Consider the following 22,342-nt stretch of genomic DNA (forward strand, 5'->3'; position numbering starts at 1 on the left):
ACCACATCTCCTCCGGATCAATGTCATCCATATTTTCAAACAAAAAATCATTGATCATGGTGCGGTAACGATCTCCATTAACCGTAACGCGAGCTCCGGCCTCATTTTTGAAGAAATAAGGTCCGATGATGCCACCAGCGTGAAAACCGCACCATACGGTGCATTTTTCTGGATGTAATGGAGTCTGTAGGGTCTCTTGTGAATTGGTCTCACTCCATATGCGACAATTTTGCTTATTAACAAACCCGTTAAGCCAAAAATGCGCTTGTTCAGATGGACGATTATGTACGACATACAAATGACGAAGTCGTCTATAAGTTGCGCGAATCGACGACTGATTTTCAAAGTAAATTTGGATAATTTCGTAGCGTTGTTCAAGCGTGAGTCTATTCATGATGATTTGTCAGAGTATACTGAAACAAATAAAAAAAGAGTTTCATCAAAATTTAATTTTTTGTGTTACTTTTTACAATTTAAAGTTCTATCTAGCTTAAAAAACACCCTTTATTACATATTAAATTTGAAGGCTATTCGATTAAAATTGACCGAGTTATAGCAAAATCGGGGAAAGATATATATGGGGGTTATATCCAAATCTGAACCGATATGGACCAAAGTTAATATTTTTCATTCCTGTACCCTCATAAGTACTTGTGCAAAAATTCATCAACCTAGGTCAACGCCTTCTATTTTTGTCCACATTTGTATGGAAGCGGCAACACTGTGCGCCGGCCACACTCAAACTAAATTTCACCGGGGGCCATCCCTGACACTTTCAGGAAAATCAGTTCAATAGTTTTTGTAGGAAAGATTAAAATTGAAAATTGAAAAAGTGGGCGTAAAAGTGGGTGTGGTCAAATTTTCTTTGCATAAAAACATAAGTTGGGTTACGACGAACATTTAAAAAATAAGAATTATCCAAATCGGTCCACCCGTTCTCAACTGATGCCATTACCAACGAACGACATTTGATTTTTATTTATATAGATTTATTATTATTTTTATTTGAAAAAGTAATTTTAAAATAGTCCACACCTAGATAATCATTGAAAAAATATTCTTAATATATTCGCTTTAACAGTCCTTCAAATAGTACACGCATTGGTAGTCCTTGAAAAATGATTTTTACAAAAGACTACACCTTAATGGTCCTTACGAATATTCTATATGTATTCTTATGAAATTCCACAAAAAAATAAATTCCAACAATAAATAATTTCTGAAATTGTTTTCTAAAAATAAACAGAACGGCAACGCTATTCCCCCAATATTCCACTGATAAGAGAATACCACCACTGTTAAGAGTAAAACCTTCCTCTTAGCGCTGGATCGATATTGAATGAATCTCTTCTTGGTTTTTGGAACTCATTTCTCTTGCAATTGTCAAGTGGCCGCCGACTCGATTCCTTATCAGCAACAAGCAACAAAGCAAAATAAACATCAGCTACGTTGGGGGGACGGTCACCATGAATGCGATTTCTGTCCAGTATGCGTTTGACTTTAGCGTAGTGCGGTTTGCGGAACGATAGTGAAAGTGTTATAACGAGTTGTTTCAGTGGGGATCGTTGTGGTGTGGAGTGACAAGCGGAGATCAGCTGTATAAATTTGCATATACAAACAAATAGAACGAACGCACATATTAATTGAGTTAAATAAATTGACAAATTTTGTTTTGGTTTTTTCAAGTATTGTGTAGATTTATCGCAGAAAATAAATTAACTAAATACATTAAAAAATATCAAAAACATAATGCTACGTCATTTAAGAAATAAACCATCCTCGGCCGGTCGTGCATCAACACTGTTCATGCAACAGTGGCAACAACGTTGTTGCTATCACAGTGAAAAAGGTGTCTTCGGCTATAGGCCAAGAAAGCAACGAGAATTCAAAGGTAAAATTCCACAGAAATGGTGAAAAAGAACCACTTCAATATCCCCAATCCCCCATATTAAAATAAGATTTATGCAGGTGTCACCTAATCTAAGTGTCAAAATAATCAGAACCTCTATAAACATCTCAAGAGAGAATGGAGAGATAACATCGTTTTAACACCACTAACCAACTAAGAAACAAACATTAGAAAGAAAAACTAATCGAAGATAAGCTTCTGCTATATTTTTATTTCACTCATAATCTTTCACTTAGTTGCACGCAAAGCAGCTATCGTTTTTATGATGGAAGGGGCGAGGGGGGTTTTAATAATAAACAAGAGATCAGTAAATAATCAAGTGGGTAGGTACATGCAATCATAAATACATATTTTTTTCTCTCTGTATGTCCCTCAGTCCCTCATGGACTTTCGAGTATTTCAAAGATAATCAATTTGATCAGATTGTTTTACGCGCTTAGTTATTGTTTGCCCCCACTGTCACATTTGTTGTTATTTTGTCAAAACAAGTAAAAATTTGTTGCCGGCTGCATTGTTGTTATTGTTATCTCTCAATGATTTGATGCATTGTTGGTTTATTTTCATGTTATATTTGCACAATTCGCCTTCAGTTGGAGAAATTGTGAGAATGAGACTCATATAGAGTTGGGTCTCGATGTTGTGCCTAGTTTTCGATAGCACAAATATTGACATGTTTGATATCAAGCGGACCTAACAGAGAGACAATAGTGTATGGCATTTACTGCATGCAATCTGAAATGATGCAAACACATAGATTCTCAGTAGGAAATTGAATCTGCGATGACCATTTCATCAACGAAAAGTTTCAAAATTGTCTTTAAATAAGACAGTGTCACCAAATTTGTCACTCTTCCATGTGCGATGTGTAACATTCTGAACGAAAATGTCTTGCAATGTGCCTTGATACGAGTAAACGTTCATTCTATCGTCTCTGAAGACAATTTCGCTTACCTTGTCGCTCAACTTATCGTGCACGAGTTTCTCGACATTTGTGTGAAAATTTCGTCGATGATCGCAAAGGGCTGTCGTCGAGCCGTCTTCAATGGATTTGAGACAACTTTGAAGACACATAGCAGACAACTTCCAACTGGGTTCCTAAGCGGTTCTTGTATAAACCAGGGGTGCTCAGAATTGTTGGTGTATTAGTAGTGGTAAGACACTGTCCCCATTGCTAATGGCAAATTAAAAATAAAGGGAGAATACGTGTGGTTTGTTTTTACGCTACCGTAAGGAAGCGAGCACCAATGGTAATTTAATTTTGATCGGCACGAACCTTACAGAGAGAAGACGTCTTAAGGCCATATATATAAGCAGACGTCAATATGTCTAGAGATCTTCTATAGATAGAAGACCACTTGAAATCTACAATATACATAAGACTTCTTGAAGTGTTCTATACACAGAAGATTTCATGAAGTCATCTATAGACAGAAGTTCTTTTGTCGTATTCAATAGACAACAGAAGACCCCTTACACAATTCTATAGAAAACATTAGACCTCCTAAGGTTCTCTATAGACTCTTGAAGAGTTCTATAGACAGAAAAACTTTTTGGTCTTATATAGTCAACAGAAGACCTTTTGAGGTTTCCTATAGATAGAAGACATCTCCCTGCATGCATAGATGGCATCTCTGTACACAAAAGACGTCTTAACGTTTATAAAGAAGTGACGTCCTGTGAGTTCCCCTATTGACCCACAGATAGACAAAATACTTCTTGAAGTCTTCTACAGACAACAGACGGTCTCAACACGAACACTTTATTGACAACAGAAGACCTCTTGAGGTCTTTCACAGATATCAGAAGTTCTATTGAGGTCTTCTACAGACTAAAAAAGGTCTTTAGAGGGCAGAAAACAGACGGTCTTTTGAGGTCAGAAAAACAAAAGGCATCTTATGCCCAGAAAATAGAAGTCCTCTTGAGATCAGATGACAGAAGACCTCTTGAGGTCGGACAACAGAAGTCCACCTGAGGTTAACAACAGAAGGCCTCTTGAGGTCGAACAACAGAAGTCCTCTTAAAGTGGAACGACAGAATACGTCTTGAAGTCGGACAACAGAAGTCCTCCTGAGGTTAACAACAGAAGGCCTCTTGAGGCCGGACAACAGAAGAACTTTTAAGGTCTTCCATAGAAAACAGAAGACCACTTGAAGACTTCATTCAACAACAGAAGATCTCTTGAGGGCTTTTATGGACAACAGAAGACCTCTAGAAGTCAGATAACAGAAGTCCTCTTGAGGTCGGACAACAGAAGTCTTCTTAAGGTCGGACAACAGAAGTCCTCTTGAGTCAGACAACAGAAGGCCTATTGAGGCTGGAAAACACAATTCCTCTTTATGTCAGATAATAGAGCGTCTCTTGAGGACACAAGAAAACCTCTTGAGGCCAGACAAAGAAAGGGCTCTTGAAGTCTTATATACTCAACAGAAGACCCCATGAAGTTAGACAACAGAACCTTCTGAGGTTTTCTATAAACCACAGAAGTCCTCTTAACAGAAGACCTCCTGAGGCATTATATTGGCATCAACGACCTCTTGAAGTCTTTTATAGACAAACAAATTTCTCTTGTTGTCTATAAAACAAAAGACCCTTGTTGTCTTCTATAGAAAACAGAAGACCTCTTGAAGTCTTCTATGGACAACAGAAGACTACTTGAGGTCTTCCATGGACAACAGAAGACCTCTTGAGGTCTTCTATGGACAACAGAAGACCTCTTGAGTTCTTCTATGGACAATCGAAGACCTCTTGCGTTCTTCCATGGGTAACAGAAGACCTCTAGGTATTCTATGGACAACAGAAGACTTCTTCTATAAACATCAAAATACCTACAGAGGTCTTCGAAAGACATCAGAAGGCCTCCTGAAGTATTCTAAAAACATCAGGAGGGTTCTCCATAGACAACAGAAGACCACTTGAGGTCTTCTATGGACAAAAGAAGACCTCCCGAGGTCGTCTATGAATAAAAGAACATCTCTTGAGGTCAGGTAACAGAAGTTCTCTCGAGGTCGGAAAACAAATGACGTCTTAAGTACGGACAACAGAAGACCTGTTGAGTCTTCTATATTCAACAGAAGACCTCATGAGGTCAGACAACAGGGCAACTCCTGAGGTCTTCTCTAGACAACAAAAGTCCTCTTGAGGTCTTCTCTAGACAACAGAAGGCCTCTTAAGCTCTTCTGTATGCAACATGAGACTTCCTAGGGGCCTTCTGTAGACAACATAAGACCAACATAAGACCTTCTTTAGACAACAAAAGACCTTCTAAAGTCTCCTATAGACAAGAGAAGACCTCTTGTAGTATTCTGTATGAAGCAGGTAACCTCCTGAAGCCTTCTATTGCAAAAAAACAGTTTTTTTAAAGACAACAAAAGTTTTCATGAAACTTCTTTAGGTCTTCTATAAACAACAGAAGGCCTCTTGATGTCTTCTATCAATAACAGAAGACCTTTAAGGGTTTTTACGGACAACAGAAAACATCTTGAGGTATTGCACAGACAACAAAAGACTTATAAAGGCCTTGTACAGATAGCACAACACCTCTTTAGATCTGCCAACAGAAGATCTCTTGAGGACAACAGCAGAAACCTATTGAGGTCTTCTATAGACAACAGATGTCACTAGACGCCTTTTATAAATTGGTTCTTAAGGTAAAACAACCCCTCTTGAGGTCTTCTACGGATAGAAGTCTTCTTGATGACTTGTATAGATACAGAAGACAACTTTTGTTCTTCTACATACCACAGAAGACCTTTTCTGGTCAGAAGACCTCTTCAGGTCTTCTATAGGCAACAAAAAACATTTTGAGGCCTTCTACAGACAGCAGAACACCTCCTGAGGACAACAGCAGAAACCTATTGAGGTCTTCTATAGACAACAGATGTCACTAGACGCCTTTTATAAATTGGCTCTTAAGGTAAAACAACCCCTCTTGAGGTCTTCTACGGATAGAAGTCTTCTTGATGACTTGTATAGATACAGAAGACAACTTTTGTTCTTCTACATACCACAGAAGGCCTTTTCTGGTCAGAAGACCCCTTCAGGTCTTCTATAGGCAACAAAAAACATTTTGAGGCCTTCTACAGACAGCAGAACACCTCCTGAGGTCTTCTATAAGCAACATAACACCTCTTGAGATCTGAGAACAGAAGATCTCTTGGGGTCAAACAACGGAATATCTCTTGAGGTCTTCTATAGACAACAGATATCACTAGATACCTTTTATAAAGTGAAGACAACAACAACTTAAGGTCTTCTTAAAAAACAGAAGGTCTCTGAGTTAAGACAACAAAAGGCCTCTTAAGGTCAAGAAACCCATATTGAGGTATTCTACGTAGAGAAGTCGTCTTAATGTCTTGTATAGATAACAGAAGACCCCTTATGGCCTTCTACGGACAACAGAAAACCCTTCTAGTCTTCTACGGGCAACAGAAGTCAGGTCTTCTATAGTCAACAAAAAAACCTCTTGTGGTCTTCTATAGGCAACAGAAGACCTCTTGTGGTCTTCTATAGGCTATAGACAGGGGTAGGTCAATATAAAACTTATTGAGGCATTCTTTATATAACAGAAGGCTTCTTGAGGTCCTCCGTAGGCAACAGAAGACCTCTTGAGGCCTTTTATAGTCAACAGACAATGGAAGGAAAAAACCTTAAACGGAGCGCAATTAGCAAACAATGTTACTACTTAGCAAGAAAGTCCACTGCAGTATATGTCTACGGTAAAAATCGAGCCTCCCAATTTTGTTTGAAGTTTTTTTATGTAACGATACTATTTGGCTCGTCCGCTGGCGTAAGCTCAGGACAGGATGTGTTTTGTGAGACTATTTCCGTTTTATTTAGTTACTGGGCATACAATTCCTGGAAATCTAGGTCTGTTCTAAGTCGCTGTCGGCGTCCTGGGGAAACACGCCAGCTTTCCGCATGGCTTGGAGTCCAGGTTCGATGTCCGTACACTACACTACAGATCGCAATGCCAACGGTCCTCTGGAGTGGCGTAGGTAACACACTCGTACCGCCTGATCGGACACAATCCGTACGTGTGGTACTCGGGAAATCACTATCCGGGGTAACAGCGGCCTATGGCAACACGCTGGGATGGGATCGGAAGCCGCGACTAGACCTCGAAAGTTGCGTGGGGATACAATCTATCCTCAGGTTCACCCGAGTGGCATGAGAAACACACTCTTGGGATATTTCACCACCGTTGGCGGCGAGCGGTCTTCGGGAACACACTCCCGCGAAACCTACTTCCCGGAATGTCACTAAGTGGCCTTCGAAGACACACTCTCGCGGAATAAGTCACTGGGTAAAAGAAGTCCTCTGGAGGTCGGAAAACAAATGTCATCTTAAGTATGGACAACAGATGTCCTGTTGAGTCTTCTATACTCAAAAGGAGACCTCATGAAGTAAGACAACAGGACAACTCCTGAGGTCTCCTCTAGACAACAGAAGTCCTCTTGACGTCTTCTCTAGACAATAGAAGGCCTCTTAATGTCTTCTGTATCCAACATGAGACTTTCTAGGAGCCTTCTGTAGGCAACATAAGACCAACTGAGACCTTCTTTAGACAACAAAAACCTCCTAAAGTCTCCTATAGACAAGAGAAGACCTCTTGTAGTCTTCTATAGACAAGAGAAGACCTCTTTAGGTCTTCTGTATGAAGCAGGTGACCTCCTGAGGCCTTCTATTTCAAAAAAAAAAACATCTTGAAGTTTTTTTTAAAGACAACAAAAGTTCTCTTGAAGACTTCTGTAGACAACAGAAGAAGTCTTCTATAAACAACAGAAACTTCTTTAGGTCCTCTATAAACAACAGAAGACCTCTTGCTGTCTTCAATGGATAACAGAAGACCTTTAAGGTTTTTACGGACAACAGAAAACATCTTGAGGTATTGCACAGACAACAAAAAACTTATAAAGGCCTTCTACAGATAACACCTCTTTAGATCTGCCAACAGAAGATCTCTTGAGGACAACAGCAGAAACCTATTGAGGTCTTCTATAGACAACAGATGTCACTAGACGCCTTTTTGGCGGCGAGCGGTCTTCGGGAACACACTCCCGCGAAACCTACTTCCCGGAATGTCACTAAGTGGCCTTCGAAGACACACTCTCGCGGAATAAGTCACTGGGTTTTGAGCGAGTGGCATTTGAAAACATACTCTCGGGTTAACTTGCACACCGTTCGGAGCCAGTGGCCCGCGAAAACACACTCTCGGATTAACTCGTGTGAAGAAGTAACAACGAGAAACCAGAGAAAATCCAGGTGAGTAGAGTGGAAAGCGAAGTGAACCGACTGACAATTTGTGCGGACTGAGTGCGAACGGCGTATAAAGAGAGTTTCCGTAAACCTCCCGAGCACTGGTGAGTTTTTATTAGCCAGCATCAGAAGAAAACCTGGAGCCTCAAACCCCGACAAAGAAGACGAGTTTCCTTGAGCCACCTCCTTAGTACAACCCGAGACCCGGTGAGTTGTGAGTAGCCACCTAGAGTACCCTTGTACAAGAAGACGAAGGTGAGTTTCCCACGCCACCTCAATCTACATCCTCAATCAGAACCCTCAATAGATCCCAACTAGGTGAGTTTCCCACGCCGCCTGTCGTAAGCCATGTCACAGGAGAACGGGGATCCGGAGGCCCCGAGAAGACTCCCCGACGGAAACCAACTAGCTCAGGACTAAGTCTACATCTTATGATAATCTCCAATAAACCAGGTTACTCTACCCCTATAAATCTAACTCTCTTTATTCCTGTCACTGAAAGAAATACATTTCTGTGACGAATTCGACCGCGAGCTAACCTCAGCCAACGGAGCTGGAGGTGTCGATACAGTGGATATTTTGGCATATAGCAGCCAAACCATTGTGACAATAAGGCAATAATTAAGAACAGTCTAGTACATCGCAAAAGAATTGGAACGCTTCTTCAGGCAGTTTTGGCATTGAGAAAGTGCACAATTTTCGGAAAATGTTCATAGGTGGTTGGTTCTATTGGGTCAGTTCATTTTTTTTTTTTTTGTTTTATAACGGGAAATGTAGTGAAAACGGAGTTTCTAAGATTTTCAAGTTTAAACGCGCATAACTTCTTTTTTCACAACGGATTTCTTTTTTTTCCTTTCCCTTTTAGAGGGATATCTTTCGAAAAAGCTTCCTCTTGAGTGACCGGTTAACAAATGGCTAAGTTATAGTGATAACAATGTTTTTCAGTACAAGGAGGACAAGCCCACTTTACTTGGCCTATCGAAACGATAAGATTTTGCGATTTTTAAAATTCGGTATGGTGCGATTGAATAATCGTTAATATTTCAAAAACAGATTAAAAATCGTGAGATTAAACCAAAATATACTTAAATCTGAATCTCATTAACTGGTTTTGAACCAAAGGCATATCGCAACAAATATTTGATTAGATTCGAGTAACTTTGTATCATTTGTTACCTACCGGCTCTAAATTACTAAATCTTTCTTATCGCCGCATTGTTGGCAATATTGTTATATTTTGTTGTGACAAATGATTAGAATAATAAAAAGTGTTTTTATCTCTTCATTTGCAAAGTCAACAATGAGTGGTGCATTTTATATGGAACCTCTGATTAATGAAAGTGAAAAAAATACCTCAGAGTAGTTGATGGCCTTGCATTTCGAGAACTAAACCTAAACCGAAAATTAAATCACGGAAAAAAGGAAATGAAAATATAATATAATTAGAAGAAATAATTTATAAAATATTGATGACTAAATGTCCACTATATTCCCCCAAAAACATCTGACCCCACAATAGCTACGTTTTTGACTTCTGTTAAAAAATATGCTTTGGAAAATCCATATTAATATCCATTGAATTTTAAATATGATTATTTTTATTACCGTTAAAGTTAGTCAAAGCTGCAAAAAAAAAACAAACGATAAACTTGAAATCCTTGGCTTATTGAAAATTCCCTGTAATAAAATCCCTTGGAAACCTACCACCAAATGGCTCAGAACAATACAGTAAACACACACATCGAATAAAGCAACAAATTGAATATCCGGTGGAGAATACAAAACTTTCAATAGCCGGGCTAAAACAATCTATAACAACAAACCATTTGAAGGATATTTCAATACAACAGAATTCTGCACAAAATTCCAACTGGGAAGGAAGCGCAAAAATTCAGCAACAACAACAAAGATTTAAATAAATATTTGGAAAAAACAACAATAAAACTATCCTGCAATATGCACCGGGGGACAAGTGTTCAATGCCATTAGTACGGAAAGCCAGAATGTAAGCCTCTCCCCTGAAGAAAAAATAACAAACAGAAAACCCAAAAAAATCTACCAAAGCCTGGAGGATAAATTCACCACCTTTGATGCCACAAACCATGGATTCCCTTTTTGGGATTATTTCTTTTGCTCTGCAGCAATGGTAGCTGGAACAACAGCAACAGTCACACAGTAAAACAGACATTGGACTACAAAAACTATATTTGGACAACAAAAACATGAAATGAATGAAAGCAGCACAACATTCTTATTGATGAATTCAAAGAAAAATAACAACAATTTCCTTTTTGACTTCTTCCATAGTTTTAAGTTGTTGTTGTTTATTTTGTGTGGGCAAAAATAGCCTGAAGTAACTGAAGAACACACTATAGAACAATAACAAGCAAACCGGAAAGCAAGGATAATGAAAACTCTTTCAACTAAATAAAACATCCGAGATGAAATTTCAATTTAAGCCATAAACTTTTATCAGCTCGAACACACCCACACTGAACATTGAAACAAAAGAATTTGATTGGTAAAAGAAAGAAAAAAATATGAAGAAATATTTTGTGCAAATTGAAGTTATTAAAATTGAACATTTCTGTTTAAATGTTGATGTAGAGTAGGGCTGCTCATACAACTACAAACATATTTTGTAATTGTGTTGGTTTTGAAACACAAACATTTTGATAGTTTCTCAACATACCGTTCAGCCTGATTTTATAAAATTTACGAAAAATAATTCGTTTAAATACATTCTTCAATTACACGGATAAGCTAATAATTAGCATAAACATTCATTATTTTGAAAAGAATCACGTTTCGTTTATTCTCCAGTGGCTACACAAGAATTTATAATTCAAATATGATGATTTTTCGAGTAATGTTGGTTTGTTGGGTTGTCTTGTGTAATGGAACAAATTGTGTATTGAAAATTCTCATTTCAAAAACAAAAGCTCTCTTTTAAAATTGTGTGTGTGAGCAAATTGACACACACAGACAGCAGAAGGGCGCCCTTTGAGCAGCCTTGATGTAGAGAAAACTTTTTAAAGACCGTTTAAGAGAGCTATAATTTAAAATTTTTTTTCCATAGAAGAAAAGGCCTTCTACCCTTAGAAGAGCTTTAGAATACTGTTGAATGGCTTTATATCTAACGAAAATCTTTATTTACTTGCTTAGATGACTTTTTACAGAACATTTGTTCCATAAACCTGCTGTATTTTCCCAATCTGGTATATGGAGTTTACTGATGTCGCGTTTCCCTTGTTCGCTCTAACGACGCCTTGGTCTTCCAGTTCTGCGTGTCCCGCCATGCGGCCCATATTTATACGCCTTTTAGGCGGATTCATCAGCACTCATTCTTATGACGTGGCCAAGCCAACGCAATCTTTGTATGTAGATTCGTGCAACTAACTCTTTGCATAACTTACTAATGACATTCGGTGGTGGTTTATTCTCGACAGGAAGATATCTAATGCGACCTAGTACTCTTCTCTTCGTCCTGTCACTTCCCATATGCTCGACAAACTGTCAATTAATGTCGTCAAACGTGGCTGAGGTTCTATCTTCCTTCTTTCCAGGGTTCGAGACTGGCTTAACCGTTGTCCCCAAATTTATTTATTTCGGCTTCTATGTTGCAAATCTTCAGATGATTTAACCACTTGTTCAGCAGTGATGAAACTTCATCGCGCTCATTTGTTAGTCCCGTCGCCTCTGCTGGGAAGTTTGGTCGCATTTCGGGTATTCGACCAGCAGGTATATATCGTGCGGCTTCAGCAGTGATGATGTCTCGGAACGTCCTTTCTGCTACCCGAACATCAGAAGGGTTGACAGATCTCTAAAGATCTCTTTGAAAATAGTGGCCTATTAGCCGTCCGATGATCGGTGAAAGTGCGGCGTTCAGAGGTGATGAAATCGAGGGTTTGCTTATGAAGACAATTGTGAGAGGATGGCCAGATCCAAGGGAAACAACGAGTTACCAGGTGACGTCATTTGACAGTCCCGTCGCCTCTGCTGGAAAGTTTGGTCGCATTTCGGGTATTCGACCAGCAGGTATATATCGTGCGGCTTCAGCAGTGATGATGTCAATGTGTCCTTTCTGCTACCCGAACATCAGAAGGGTTGACAGATCTCTAAAGATCTCTTTGAAAATAGTGGCCTATTAGCCGTCCGATGATTGATGAAAGTGCGGCATTCAAAGGTGATGAAATCGGGGGTTTGCTTATGAAGACAATTGTGAGAGGATGGCCAGATCCAAGGGAAACAACGGGTTGCCAGGTGACGTCATTTGTCAGTCCCGTCGCCTCTGCTGGAAAGTTTGGTCGCATTTCGGGTATTCGACCAGCAGGTATATATCGTGCGGCTTCAGCAGTGATGATGTCTCGGAACGTCCTTTCTGCTACCCGAACATCAGAAGGGTTGACAGATCTCTAAAGATCTCTTTGAAAATAGTGGCCTATTAGCCGTCCGATGATTGATGAAAGTGCGGCATTCAAAGGTGATGAAATCGGGGGTTTGCTTATAAAGACAATTGTGAGAGGATGGCCAGATCCAAGGGAAACAACGGGTTGCCAGGTGACGTCATTTGTCAGACCAGGTGACACGATTGTTCTGTCTGGCGTAATGTAACACTCTCCGCTAATTCTGGTAGGGACATCCTAATGGACCATGCAAAACGTAGACCTATCAATCTGGTCAGCCAATACAATCTGCTCCTCCAGAGCTATCAATCTGCTCAGCCAGTCTCCAGAAGACCCTCTAAAGGGCTTCTACTATACACCTCTGGTCGTTTCCGAGGACAGTAAGCCACAATTCGTGATGAACATTAAAGTCCCCCGGGAACAGACGGTGTGCTAATGTTGGGTCTATAACAAGGAGTACAGCTATTTATGGGCAAGATGTATGGGTTCAGCAACTCCACCTCGGCAGTTTCCGCTACTACGTTCTACCCCCATACTTTCAATGTATGACCCAGGCTCAAGCAAGATAGGTCTGTATGGAACAGACTGATACAATAGGAAAGCTAATCCCCCACCTTCACTTCTGTTGCGATCCTCTATCAGTACGTTGTAACCTTCACAACGCTGTAGGCTGCAGTTGTTTGGTTTCCTACACCGCCGCCACCATGATATTCTTCCGACTCAGGAAGTCCACTATTTCCTCGATTTTAGCTCGGGATTGGAACAACAACGGCTGGTGTTTAATGCTGCGTGAACGACTGATGTTGGGGGACTGCGGGGGAGTCGAGTAATCTGACGACGACTCACTGGGGGCTGTGTTCACGCAGCATGCAGCAAATAGTTTTTATCATAGTCCCTCGCATGGACAAGTCCAGTACAACCGCTTAGATGCACCCACTCCCAACATCTATTGCATCTCACCGAAGATCAAGTTTGGGCGAAGATACTGATGTGACAAACCGAGCACAAATATATTGGTCCTGGATTTTCCTCTGTCCCAGTACGGACCAAAAGAATCCGGAGCAGGCATTCCGGGATATGCTGCTCCCAACACAGAATAACTATTCAAATACAAACATTTCTACACTGAGGTGGCAGCCGCTGTTGTTTGGTTCCAGTTCAATAACATATCGAAGAAACCGCAGCCGTGGGATTGCCGCATGGGATTGGATAGAAGATCACTGAAAGATCTTCTGTCGTTAGATGTCCTCTATAGACGTTTTAATACTCTTCTATGGACAGAAGACTCTTAAAAAGTCTCTAATTAACTTCTATGGATAGAAGACCCTTCTAAGGTAATCCATGGACGGAAGACCCTTTGAAGGACTCTCATGGCCATCATACCCTTTAAAAATTTCCAGTGGGCAAATGACAATTTAAAATATTTCTATCTACCGAAGTCCCTTTTAAATTCTTTCATAGACAGAAGACCCTATAACGGTCTTCTATGGACAAGAGATCCTTTTAAGGTCTTCCATGGGCAAAACACCATTTAAAGGACAGCAGACTCTATATAGATCGTTCACGGATAGCAAACTCTTTAAAGATCTTCCATGCACAGAAGACCCTTTAAAGGTCTTCCATGGACCGAAGACCCTTTAAAGGTCTTCTATGGACCGAAGACCCTATGGACACAAGACCTTTTAATGGTTTGCCCATAGAAGACCTTTAAAGGGTATTCTGTTTATCGAAGACCTTAGAAAGCTCTTCTGTCCATAGAAGAACTTTAAAGGATGTTCTTAAAAATTATTCCTATTCCTTAAAAATTCCCCTATGTACACTTTAAAAATCTTCTATTTACAGAAGACCCTTTTTTTACAAAGAAGTCCCTTTACCCTTAAATGCCTTTAAATGTCTTCTATGGACAGAAATTAAAATATCTTCTAAATACAGAAGACCATTTAAAGCTTTTCTACGGTTAGAAGACCTCTTAAAGAAATTCTAAGGGTAGAAGACCCTCTAAGGTATTCTGTCGATACAGGAACATTTAAATATAATTTAATTTCTCCAATTGATAATTGAGTTTAACTTTTCTCTCCCGTTTAAACTTCTAAAAGAAAAAAACTTTTTTTCTCTTATCTTACAAAATGCAATATAAATTATGTCAACATATGTACGAATTATAAAATATCTATTGTTTGTTTGTGTTAGTGGTTCTATGCTTACCGATAATGTTATGCTTACTACATAGAAACGGACAAGCACACCCAAAGTAAATACCATTGTCCTTAAGGACATGTAGAATCAATGCATAGACTTATTTTCTACCACAAACACTACACTTGGCATTTGTTGGAATAGTTTAAGTGAAATATCAATAGATTGTTGTTAATACGTAAAAGTGTGTGTTTGTGTGTGTAATCAGAAATTCAAATGCATGCATAACTGTTTAACCTCGACTTTTCACAAATATCACCAGCACTTGTCTTATACTGGTCTCTTCACCACTCCAAGACTGCAATCTACAATTGAAGATAGATATTCCATTGACATACTTCAGCATTCCATTTGTTTATATACCAACGGAGCAACAATCGCACACACACACATAAATAGAGATGTGTACGCCAACATAGTAGTTGGAATCAATAAATAACTAACTGAAGGAATTACATTTTTGTTGAAGTTTGCTATAAATACCTTTAATTTTTCATATGATATCATAGCATATCATTGGTTCAAATTGGTGTATGGTATGATATCCACTAACACGTTCATGAACTTCAGGGAGAAAACCCAACCCACTAACCCAACCTTTAATACCAAGTTACGTAGTATCCCTATTTACTTTAGCTTTCTATCGGAGTTTTCGCCTGCCTGTTTGCAACAAGCAACAGTTCATATTCAAACACCTTTTTATGTCGAGTAATTCCAACTAATCTCACGACAGGACTTGGGCAGCATAACCTTAGCTCTCAGTTCATACGACTTCGATTTTTTCTGTAGACTTTTTCCCTTAAAAGCTCCATGTGCACGTTTTGCGCTTGGATATCAACATCAGCAGTTTGTTTCTCGACTTTTTTAAAGGTGGACGAATGAAACACATGTTCACTTATTGTAGTTGCAAGTGTTAAATTAAGATCTTCAGGTGACACAATGATGTTATCTTCTAAAGGTCTTTTTATAAAAAGGTGACATCTTAAGGCAAGAGGTCTCCTGCCTAGAACACCTCAAGATGTTCATTGTCTATAGAAGGCCTCAAGAGATTTACTGGGTTTAGATGATTATAGAGGTCTTATGTTGTCTATAGAAGATCTTAACAAGTCTATTGTTCATAGAAGACCACAAGAGTTACTCTGTCTATAGACGCATTTAGGAGGTATTCTTAAGAATACCTCAATAAGTCACCTGTAGTGAACTTCTGTTGTCTATAGAAGAACTCAGGTGGTCTTCAATTTTCTATAGAAGACAAAAGAGCCTATATGTTGTCTATAAAATACCTCAAGAAGTCTTCTGTGATCTATAGAAAAATTCAAGCAGTCTTCTGTTGCCTATAGAAGACCTCAAAAGGCCATGTGTTGTCCAAAGAAAACCTCAAGAGTCCAATTGTTGTCTTCTGTAATGTATAGATGACTTCAAGAGGTCTTCTGATGTCTAAAGATGACGTAAAAACTTGTATATATAAGATCTAAATGGGAATTCTGTTGACTTTAGAAGAACTAAACAAGTTCTGTTACTTAGAAGATATTTCTCTTATCTAAAGAAAACATCAAGAGGGCTTATGTTGTCAAATATGCCTTAATCTGTTGTCTAAAGAATACCTCAAAGGGCCACCTATGTTAATGGAAGATCTCAATAGGTCTTCAGTTTTTTAAAAAGGGACTTCCGTTGACTTTCACCTCAAGCGGCCTTCTGATACTAGAGAAGACCTCTAGAGACTATCTTATGTCCAAATAAACCTCAAAAAGAAACACATCAAAACCTCAAGGTCCGTCTGTTGTCAATGGAGGACCTTAGGGGTTCTTCCATTGTCTAAATAAGACCTTAAGAGGTCTTCGGTTGTCTTATAAAAACCCATGATGTTGGAACATCGAAAATATTTTTTAAAAAATCCACGCTTGAATTGGAACATCGAAAATATTTTTTAAAAAATCCACGCTTGAATTGGAACATCGAAAATATTTTTTAAAAAATCCACGCTTGTATTGGAACATCGAAAATATTTGTTAAAAAATCCACGCTTGTATTGGAACATCGAAAATATTTGTTAAAAAATCCACGCTTGTATTGGAACATCGAAAATATTTGTTAAAAAATCCACGCTTGTATTGGAACATCGAAAATATTTGTTAAAAAATCCACGCTTGTATTGGAACATCGAAAATATTTGTTAAAAAATCCACGCTTGTATTGGAACATCGAAAATATTTGTTAAAAAATCCACGCTTGTATTGGAACATCGAAAATATTTGTTAAAAAAATCCACGCTTGTATTGGAACATCGAAAATATTTGTTAAAAAATCCACGCTTGTATTGGAACATCGAAAATATTTGTTAAAAAATCCACGCTGGTATTGGAACATCGAAAATATTTGTTAAAAAATCCACGCTTGTATTGGAACATCGAAAATATTTGTTAAAAAATCCACGCTTGTATTGGAACATCGAAAATATTTGTTAAAAAATCCACGCTTGTATTGGAACATCGAAAATATTTGTTAAAAAATCCACGCTTGTATTGGAACATCGAAAATATTTGTTAAAAAATCCACGCTTGTATTGGAACATCGAAAATATTTGTTAAAAAATCCACGCTTGTATTGGAACATCGAAAATATTTGTTAAAAAATCCACGCTTGTATTGGAACATCGAAAATATTTGTTAAAAAATCCACGCTTGTATTGGAACATCGAAAATATTTGTTAAAAAATCCACGCTTGTATTGGAACATCGAAAATATTTGTTAAAAAATCCACGCTTGTATTGGAACATCGAAAATATTTGTTAAAAAATCCACGCTTGTATTGGAACATCGAAAATATTTGTTAAAAAATCCACGCTTGTATTGGAACATCGAAAATATTTGTTAAAAAATCCACGCTTGTATTGGAACATCGAAAATATTTGTTAAAAAATCCACGCTTGTATTGGAACATCGAAAATATTTGTTAAAAAATCCACGCTTGTATTGGAACATCGAAAATATTTGTTAAAAAATCCACGCTTGTATTGGAACATCGAAAATATTTGTTAAAAAATCCACGCTTGTATTGGAACATCGAAAATATTTGTTAAAAAATCCACGCTTGTATTGGAACATCGAAAATATTTGTTAAAAAATCCACGCTTGTATTGGAACATCGAAAATATTTGTTAAAAAATCCACGCTTGTATTGGAACATCGAAAATATTTGTTAAAAAATCCACGCTTGTATTGGAACATCGAAAATATTTGTTAAAAAATCCACGCTTGTATTGGAACATCGAAAATATTTGTTAAAAAATCCACGCTTGTATTGGAACATCGAAAATATTTGTTAAAAAATCCACGCTTGTGTTGGAACATCGAAAATATTTTTTTTAAATCCACGCTTGTGTTCGAACACCGAAAATATTTTTTAAAAAATCAACGCTTGTGTTGGAACATCGAAAATATTTGTTAAAAAATCCACGCTTGTGTTGGAACATCGAAAATATTTTTTTTAAATCCACGCTTGTGTTCGAACACCGAAAATATTTTTTAAAAAATCAACGCTTGTGTTGGAACATCGAAAATATTTTTTTTTTAATCCAGGCCTGTGTTCGGACACCGAACATATTTTTTAATAAATCAACGAATGTGTCGGAACATCGAAAATATTTTTAGAAAAATCGGCGCATGTTTTGGAACAACGAAAATATTTTTTAAAAAATCCACTTTTGTGTTTTAACATCGAAAATATTTTTTAAAAAATCCACTTTTGTGTTGGAACATCGAAAATATTTTTTAAAAAATCCACTTTTGTGTTGGAACATCGAAAATATTTTTTAAAAAATCCACGCTTGTATTGGAACATCGAAAATATTTGTTAAAAAATCCACGCTTGTATTGGAACATCGAAAATATTTGTTAAAAAATCCACGCTTGTATTGGAACATCGAAGATATTTGTTAAAAAATCCACGCTTGTATTGGAACATCGAAAATATTTGTTAAAAAATCCACGCTTGTATTGGAACATCGAAAATATTTGTTAAAAAATCTACGCTTGTATTGGAACATCGAAAATATTTGTTAAAAAATCCACGCTTGTATTGGAACATCGAAAATATTTGTTAAAAAATCCACGCTTGTATTGGAACATCGAAAATATTTGTTAAAAAATCCACGCTTGTATTGGAACATCGAAAATATTTGTTAAAAAATCCACGCTTGTATTGGAACATCGAAAATATTTGTTAAAAAATCCACGCTTGTATTGGAACATCGAAAATATTTGTTAAAAAATCCACGCTTGTATTGGAACATCGAAAATATTTGTTAAAAAATCCACGCTTGTATTGGAACATCGAAAATATTTGTTAAAAAATCCACGCTTGTATTGGAACATCGAAAATATTTGTTAAAAAATCCACGCTTGTATTGGAACATCGAAAATATTTGTTAAAAAATCCACGCTTGTATTGGAACATCGAAAATATTTGTTAAAAAATCCACGCTTGTATTGGAACATCGAAAATATTTGTTAAAAAATCCACGCTTGTATTGGAACATCGAAAATATTTGTTAAAAAATCCACGCTTGTATTGGAACATCGAAAATATTTGTTAAAAAATCCACGCTTGTATTGGAACATCGAAAATATTTGTTAAAAAATCCACGCTTGTATTGGAACATCGAAAATATTTGTTAAAAAATCCACGCTTGTATTGGAACATCGAAAATATTTGTTAAAAAATCCACGCTTGTATTGGAACATCGAAAATATTTGTTAAAAAATCCACGCTTGTCTTGGAACATCGAAAATATTTGTTAAAAAATCCACGCTTGTATTGGAACATCGAAAATATTTGTTAAAAAATCCACGCTTGTATTGGAACATCGAAAATATTTGTTAAAAAATCCACGCTTGTCTTGGAACATCGAAAATATTTGTAAAAAAATCCACGCTTGTATTGGAACATCGAAAATATTTGTTAAAAAATCCACGCTTGTATTGGAACATCGAAAATATTTGTTAAAAAATCCACGCTTGTATTGGAACATCGAAAATATTTGTTAAAAAATCCACGCTTGTATTGGAACATCGAAAATATTTGTTAAAAAATCCACGCTTGTATTGGAACATCGAAAATATTTGTTAAAAAATCCACGCTTGTATTGGAACATCGAAAATATTTGTTAAAAAATCCACGCTTGTATTGGAACATCGAAAATATTTGTTAAAAAATCCACGCTTGTATTGGAACATCGAAAATATTTGTTAAAAAATCCACGCTTGTATTGGAACATCGAAAATATTTGTTAAAAAATCCACGCTTGTATTGGAACATCGAAAATATTTGTTAAAAAATCCACGCTTGTATTGGAACATCGAAAATATTTGTTAAAAAATCCACGCTTGTATTGGAACATCGAAAATATTTGTTAAAAAATCCACGCTTGTATTGGAACATCGAAAATATTTGTTAAAAAATCCACGCTTGTATTGGAACATCGAAAATATTTGTTAAAAAATCCACGCTTGTATTGGAACATCGAAAATATTTGTTAAAAAATCCACGCTTGTATTGGAACATCGAAAATATTTGTTAAAAAATCCACGCTTGTATTGGAACATCGAAAATATTTGTTAAAAAATCCACGCTTGTATTGGAACATCGAAAATATTTGTTAAAAAATCCACGCTTGTATTGGAACATCGAAAATATTTGTTAAAAAATCCACGCTTGTGTTGGAACATCGAAAATATTTTTTTTAAATCCACGCTTGTGTTCGAACACCGAAAATATTTTTTAAAAAATCAACGCTTGTGTTGGAACATCGAAAATATTTTTTTTTTAATCCAGGCCTGTGTTCGGACACCGAACATATTTTTTAATAAATCAACGAATGTGTCGGAACATCGAAAATATTTTTAGAAAAATCGGCGCATGTTTTGGAACAACGAAAATATTTTTTAAAAAATCCACTTTTGTGTTTTAACATCGAAAATATTTTTTAAAAAATCCACTTTTGTGTTGGAACATCGAAAATATTTTTTAAAAAATCCAATTTGTGTTGGAACATCGAAAATATTTGTTAAAAAATCCACGCTTGTATTGGAACATCGAAAATATTTGTTAAAAAATCCACGCTTGTATTGGAACATCGAAAATATTTGTTAAAAAATCCACTTTTGTGTTGGAACATCGAAAATATTTTTTAAAAAATCCAATTTGTGTTGGAACATCGAAAATAGTTTTTTAAAAAATCCACGCTTGTATTGGAACATCGAAAATATTTGTTAAAAAATCCACGCTTGTATTGGAACATCGAAAATATTTGTTAAAAAATCCACGCTTGTATTGGAACATCGAAAATATTTGTTAAAAAATCCACGCTTGTATTGGAACATCGAAAATATTTGTTAAAAAATCCACGCTTGTATTGGAACATCGAAAATATTTGTTAAAAAATCCACGCTTGTATTGGAACATCGAAAATATTTGTTAAAAAATCCACGCTTGTATTGGAACATCGAAAATATTTGTTAAAAAATCCACGCTTGTATTGGAACATCGAAAATATTTGTTAAAAAATCCACGCTTGTATTGGAACATCGAAAATATTTGTTAAAAAATCCACGCTTGTATTGGAACATCGAAAATATTTGTTAAAAAATCCACGCTTGTATTGGAACATCGAAAATATTTGTTAAAAAATCCACGCTTGTATTGGAACATCGAAAATATTTGTTAAAAAATCCACGCTTGTATTGGAACATCGAAAATATTTGTTAAAAAATCCACGCTTGTATTGGAACATCGAAAATATTTGTTAAAAAATCCACGCTTGTATTGGAACATCGAAAATATTTGTTAAAAAATCCACGCTTGTATTGGAACATCGAAAATATTTGTTAAAAAATCCACGCTTGTATTGGAACATCGAAAATATTTGTTAAAAAATCCACGCTTGTATTGGAACATCGAAAATATTTGTTAAAAAATCCACGCTTGTATTGGAACATCGAAAATATTTGTTAAAAAATCCACGCTTGTATTGGAACATCGAAAATATTTGTTAAAAAATCCACGCTTGTATTGGAACATCGAAAATATTTGTTAAAAAATCCACGCTTGTATTGGAACATCGAAAATATTTGTTAAAAAATCCACGCTTGTATTGGAACATCGAAAATATTTGTTAAAAAATCCACGCTTGTATTGGAACATCGAAAATATTTGTTAAAAAATCCACGCTTGTATTGGAACATCGAAAATATTTGTTAAAAAATCCACGCTTGTATTGGAACATCGAAAATATTTGTTAAAAAATCCACGCTTGTATTGGAACATCGAAAATATTTGTTAAAAAATCCACGCTTGTATTGGAACATCGAAAATATTTGTTAAAAAATCCACGCTTGTATTGGAACATCGAAAATATTTGTTAAAAAATCCACGCTTGTATTGGAACATCGAAAATATTTTTTAAAAAATCCACGCTTGTGTTCGAACACCGAAAATATTTTTTAAAAAATCAACGCTTGTGTTGGAACATCGAAAATATTTTTTTTTAATCCAGGCCTGTGTTCGGACACCGAACAT

The 22,342-nt window shown here is 36.7% G+C and overlaps 1 protein-coding gene across 2 annotated transcripts in view; it reads left to right on the forward strand.

The window, feature by feature from the left end:
• Positions 1-1,394: 1,394 nt before the first annotated feature.
• Positions 1,395-22,342, forward strand: part of LOC141389004 (probable 2-oxoadipate dehydrogenase complex component E1 homolog) — a 75,773-nt gene continuing 54,825 nt past the window's right edge. The window contains exons 1-2 of one of the 2 annotated variants that reach the window (XM_073959980.1): positions 1,485-1,597; positions 1,687-1,891. In XM_073959980.1, coding sequence (XP_073816081.1) covers positions 1,750-1,891 — 142 coding nt within the window. In that variant the 5' untranslated portion in view covers positions 1,485-1,597; positions 1,687-1,749. Of the gene's footprint in view, positions 1,892-22,342 lie in introns of both variants that reach the window. The other variant, XM_073959979.1, reaches the window with a different exon arrangement.

The sequence above is a fragment of the Musca autumnalis genome, unplaced genomic scaffold (assembly GCF_047663935.1).
Source record: "Musca autumnalis isolate F117 unplaced genomic scaffold, ASM4766393v1 scaffold_1, whole genome shotgun sequence".
Classification (NCBI taxonomy): Eukaryota; Metazoa; Arthropoda; class Insecta; order Diptera; family Muscidae; genus Musca; species Musca autumnalis.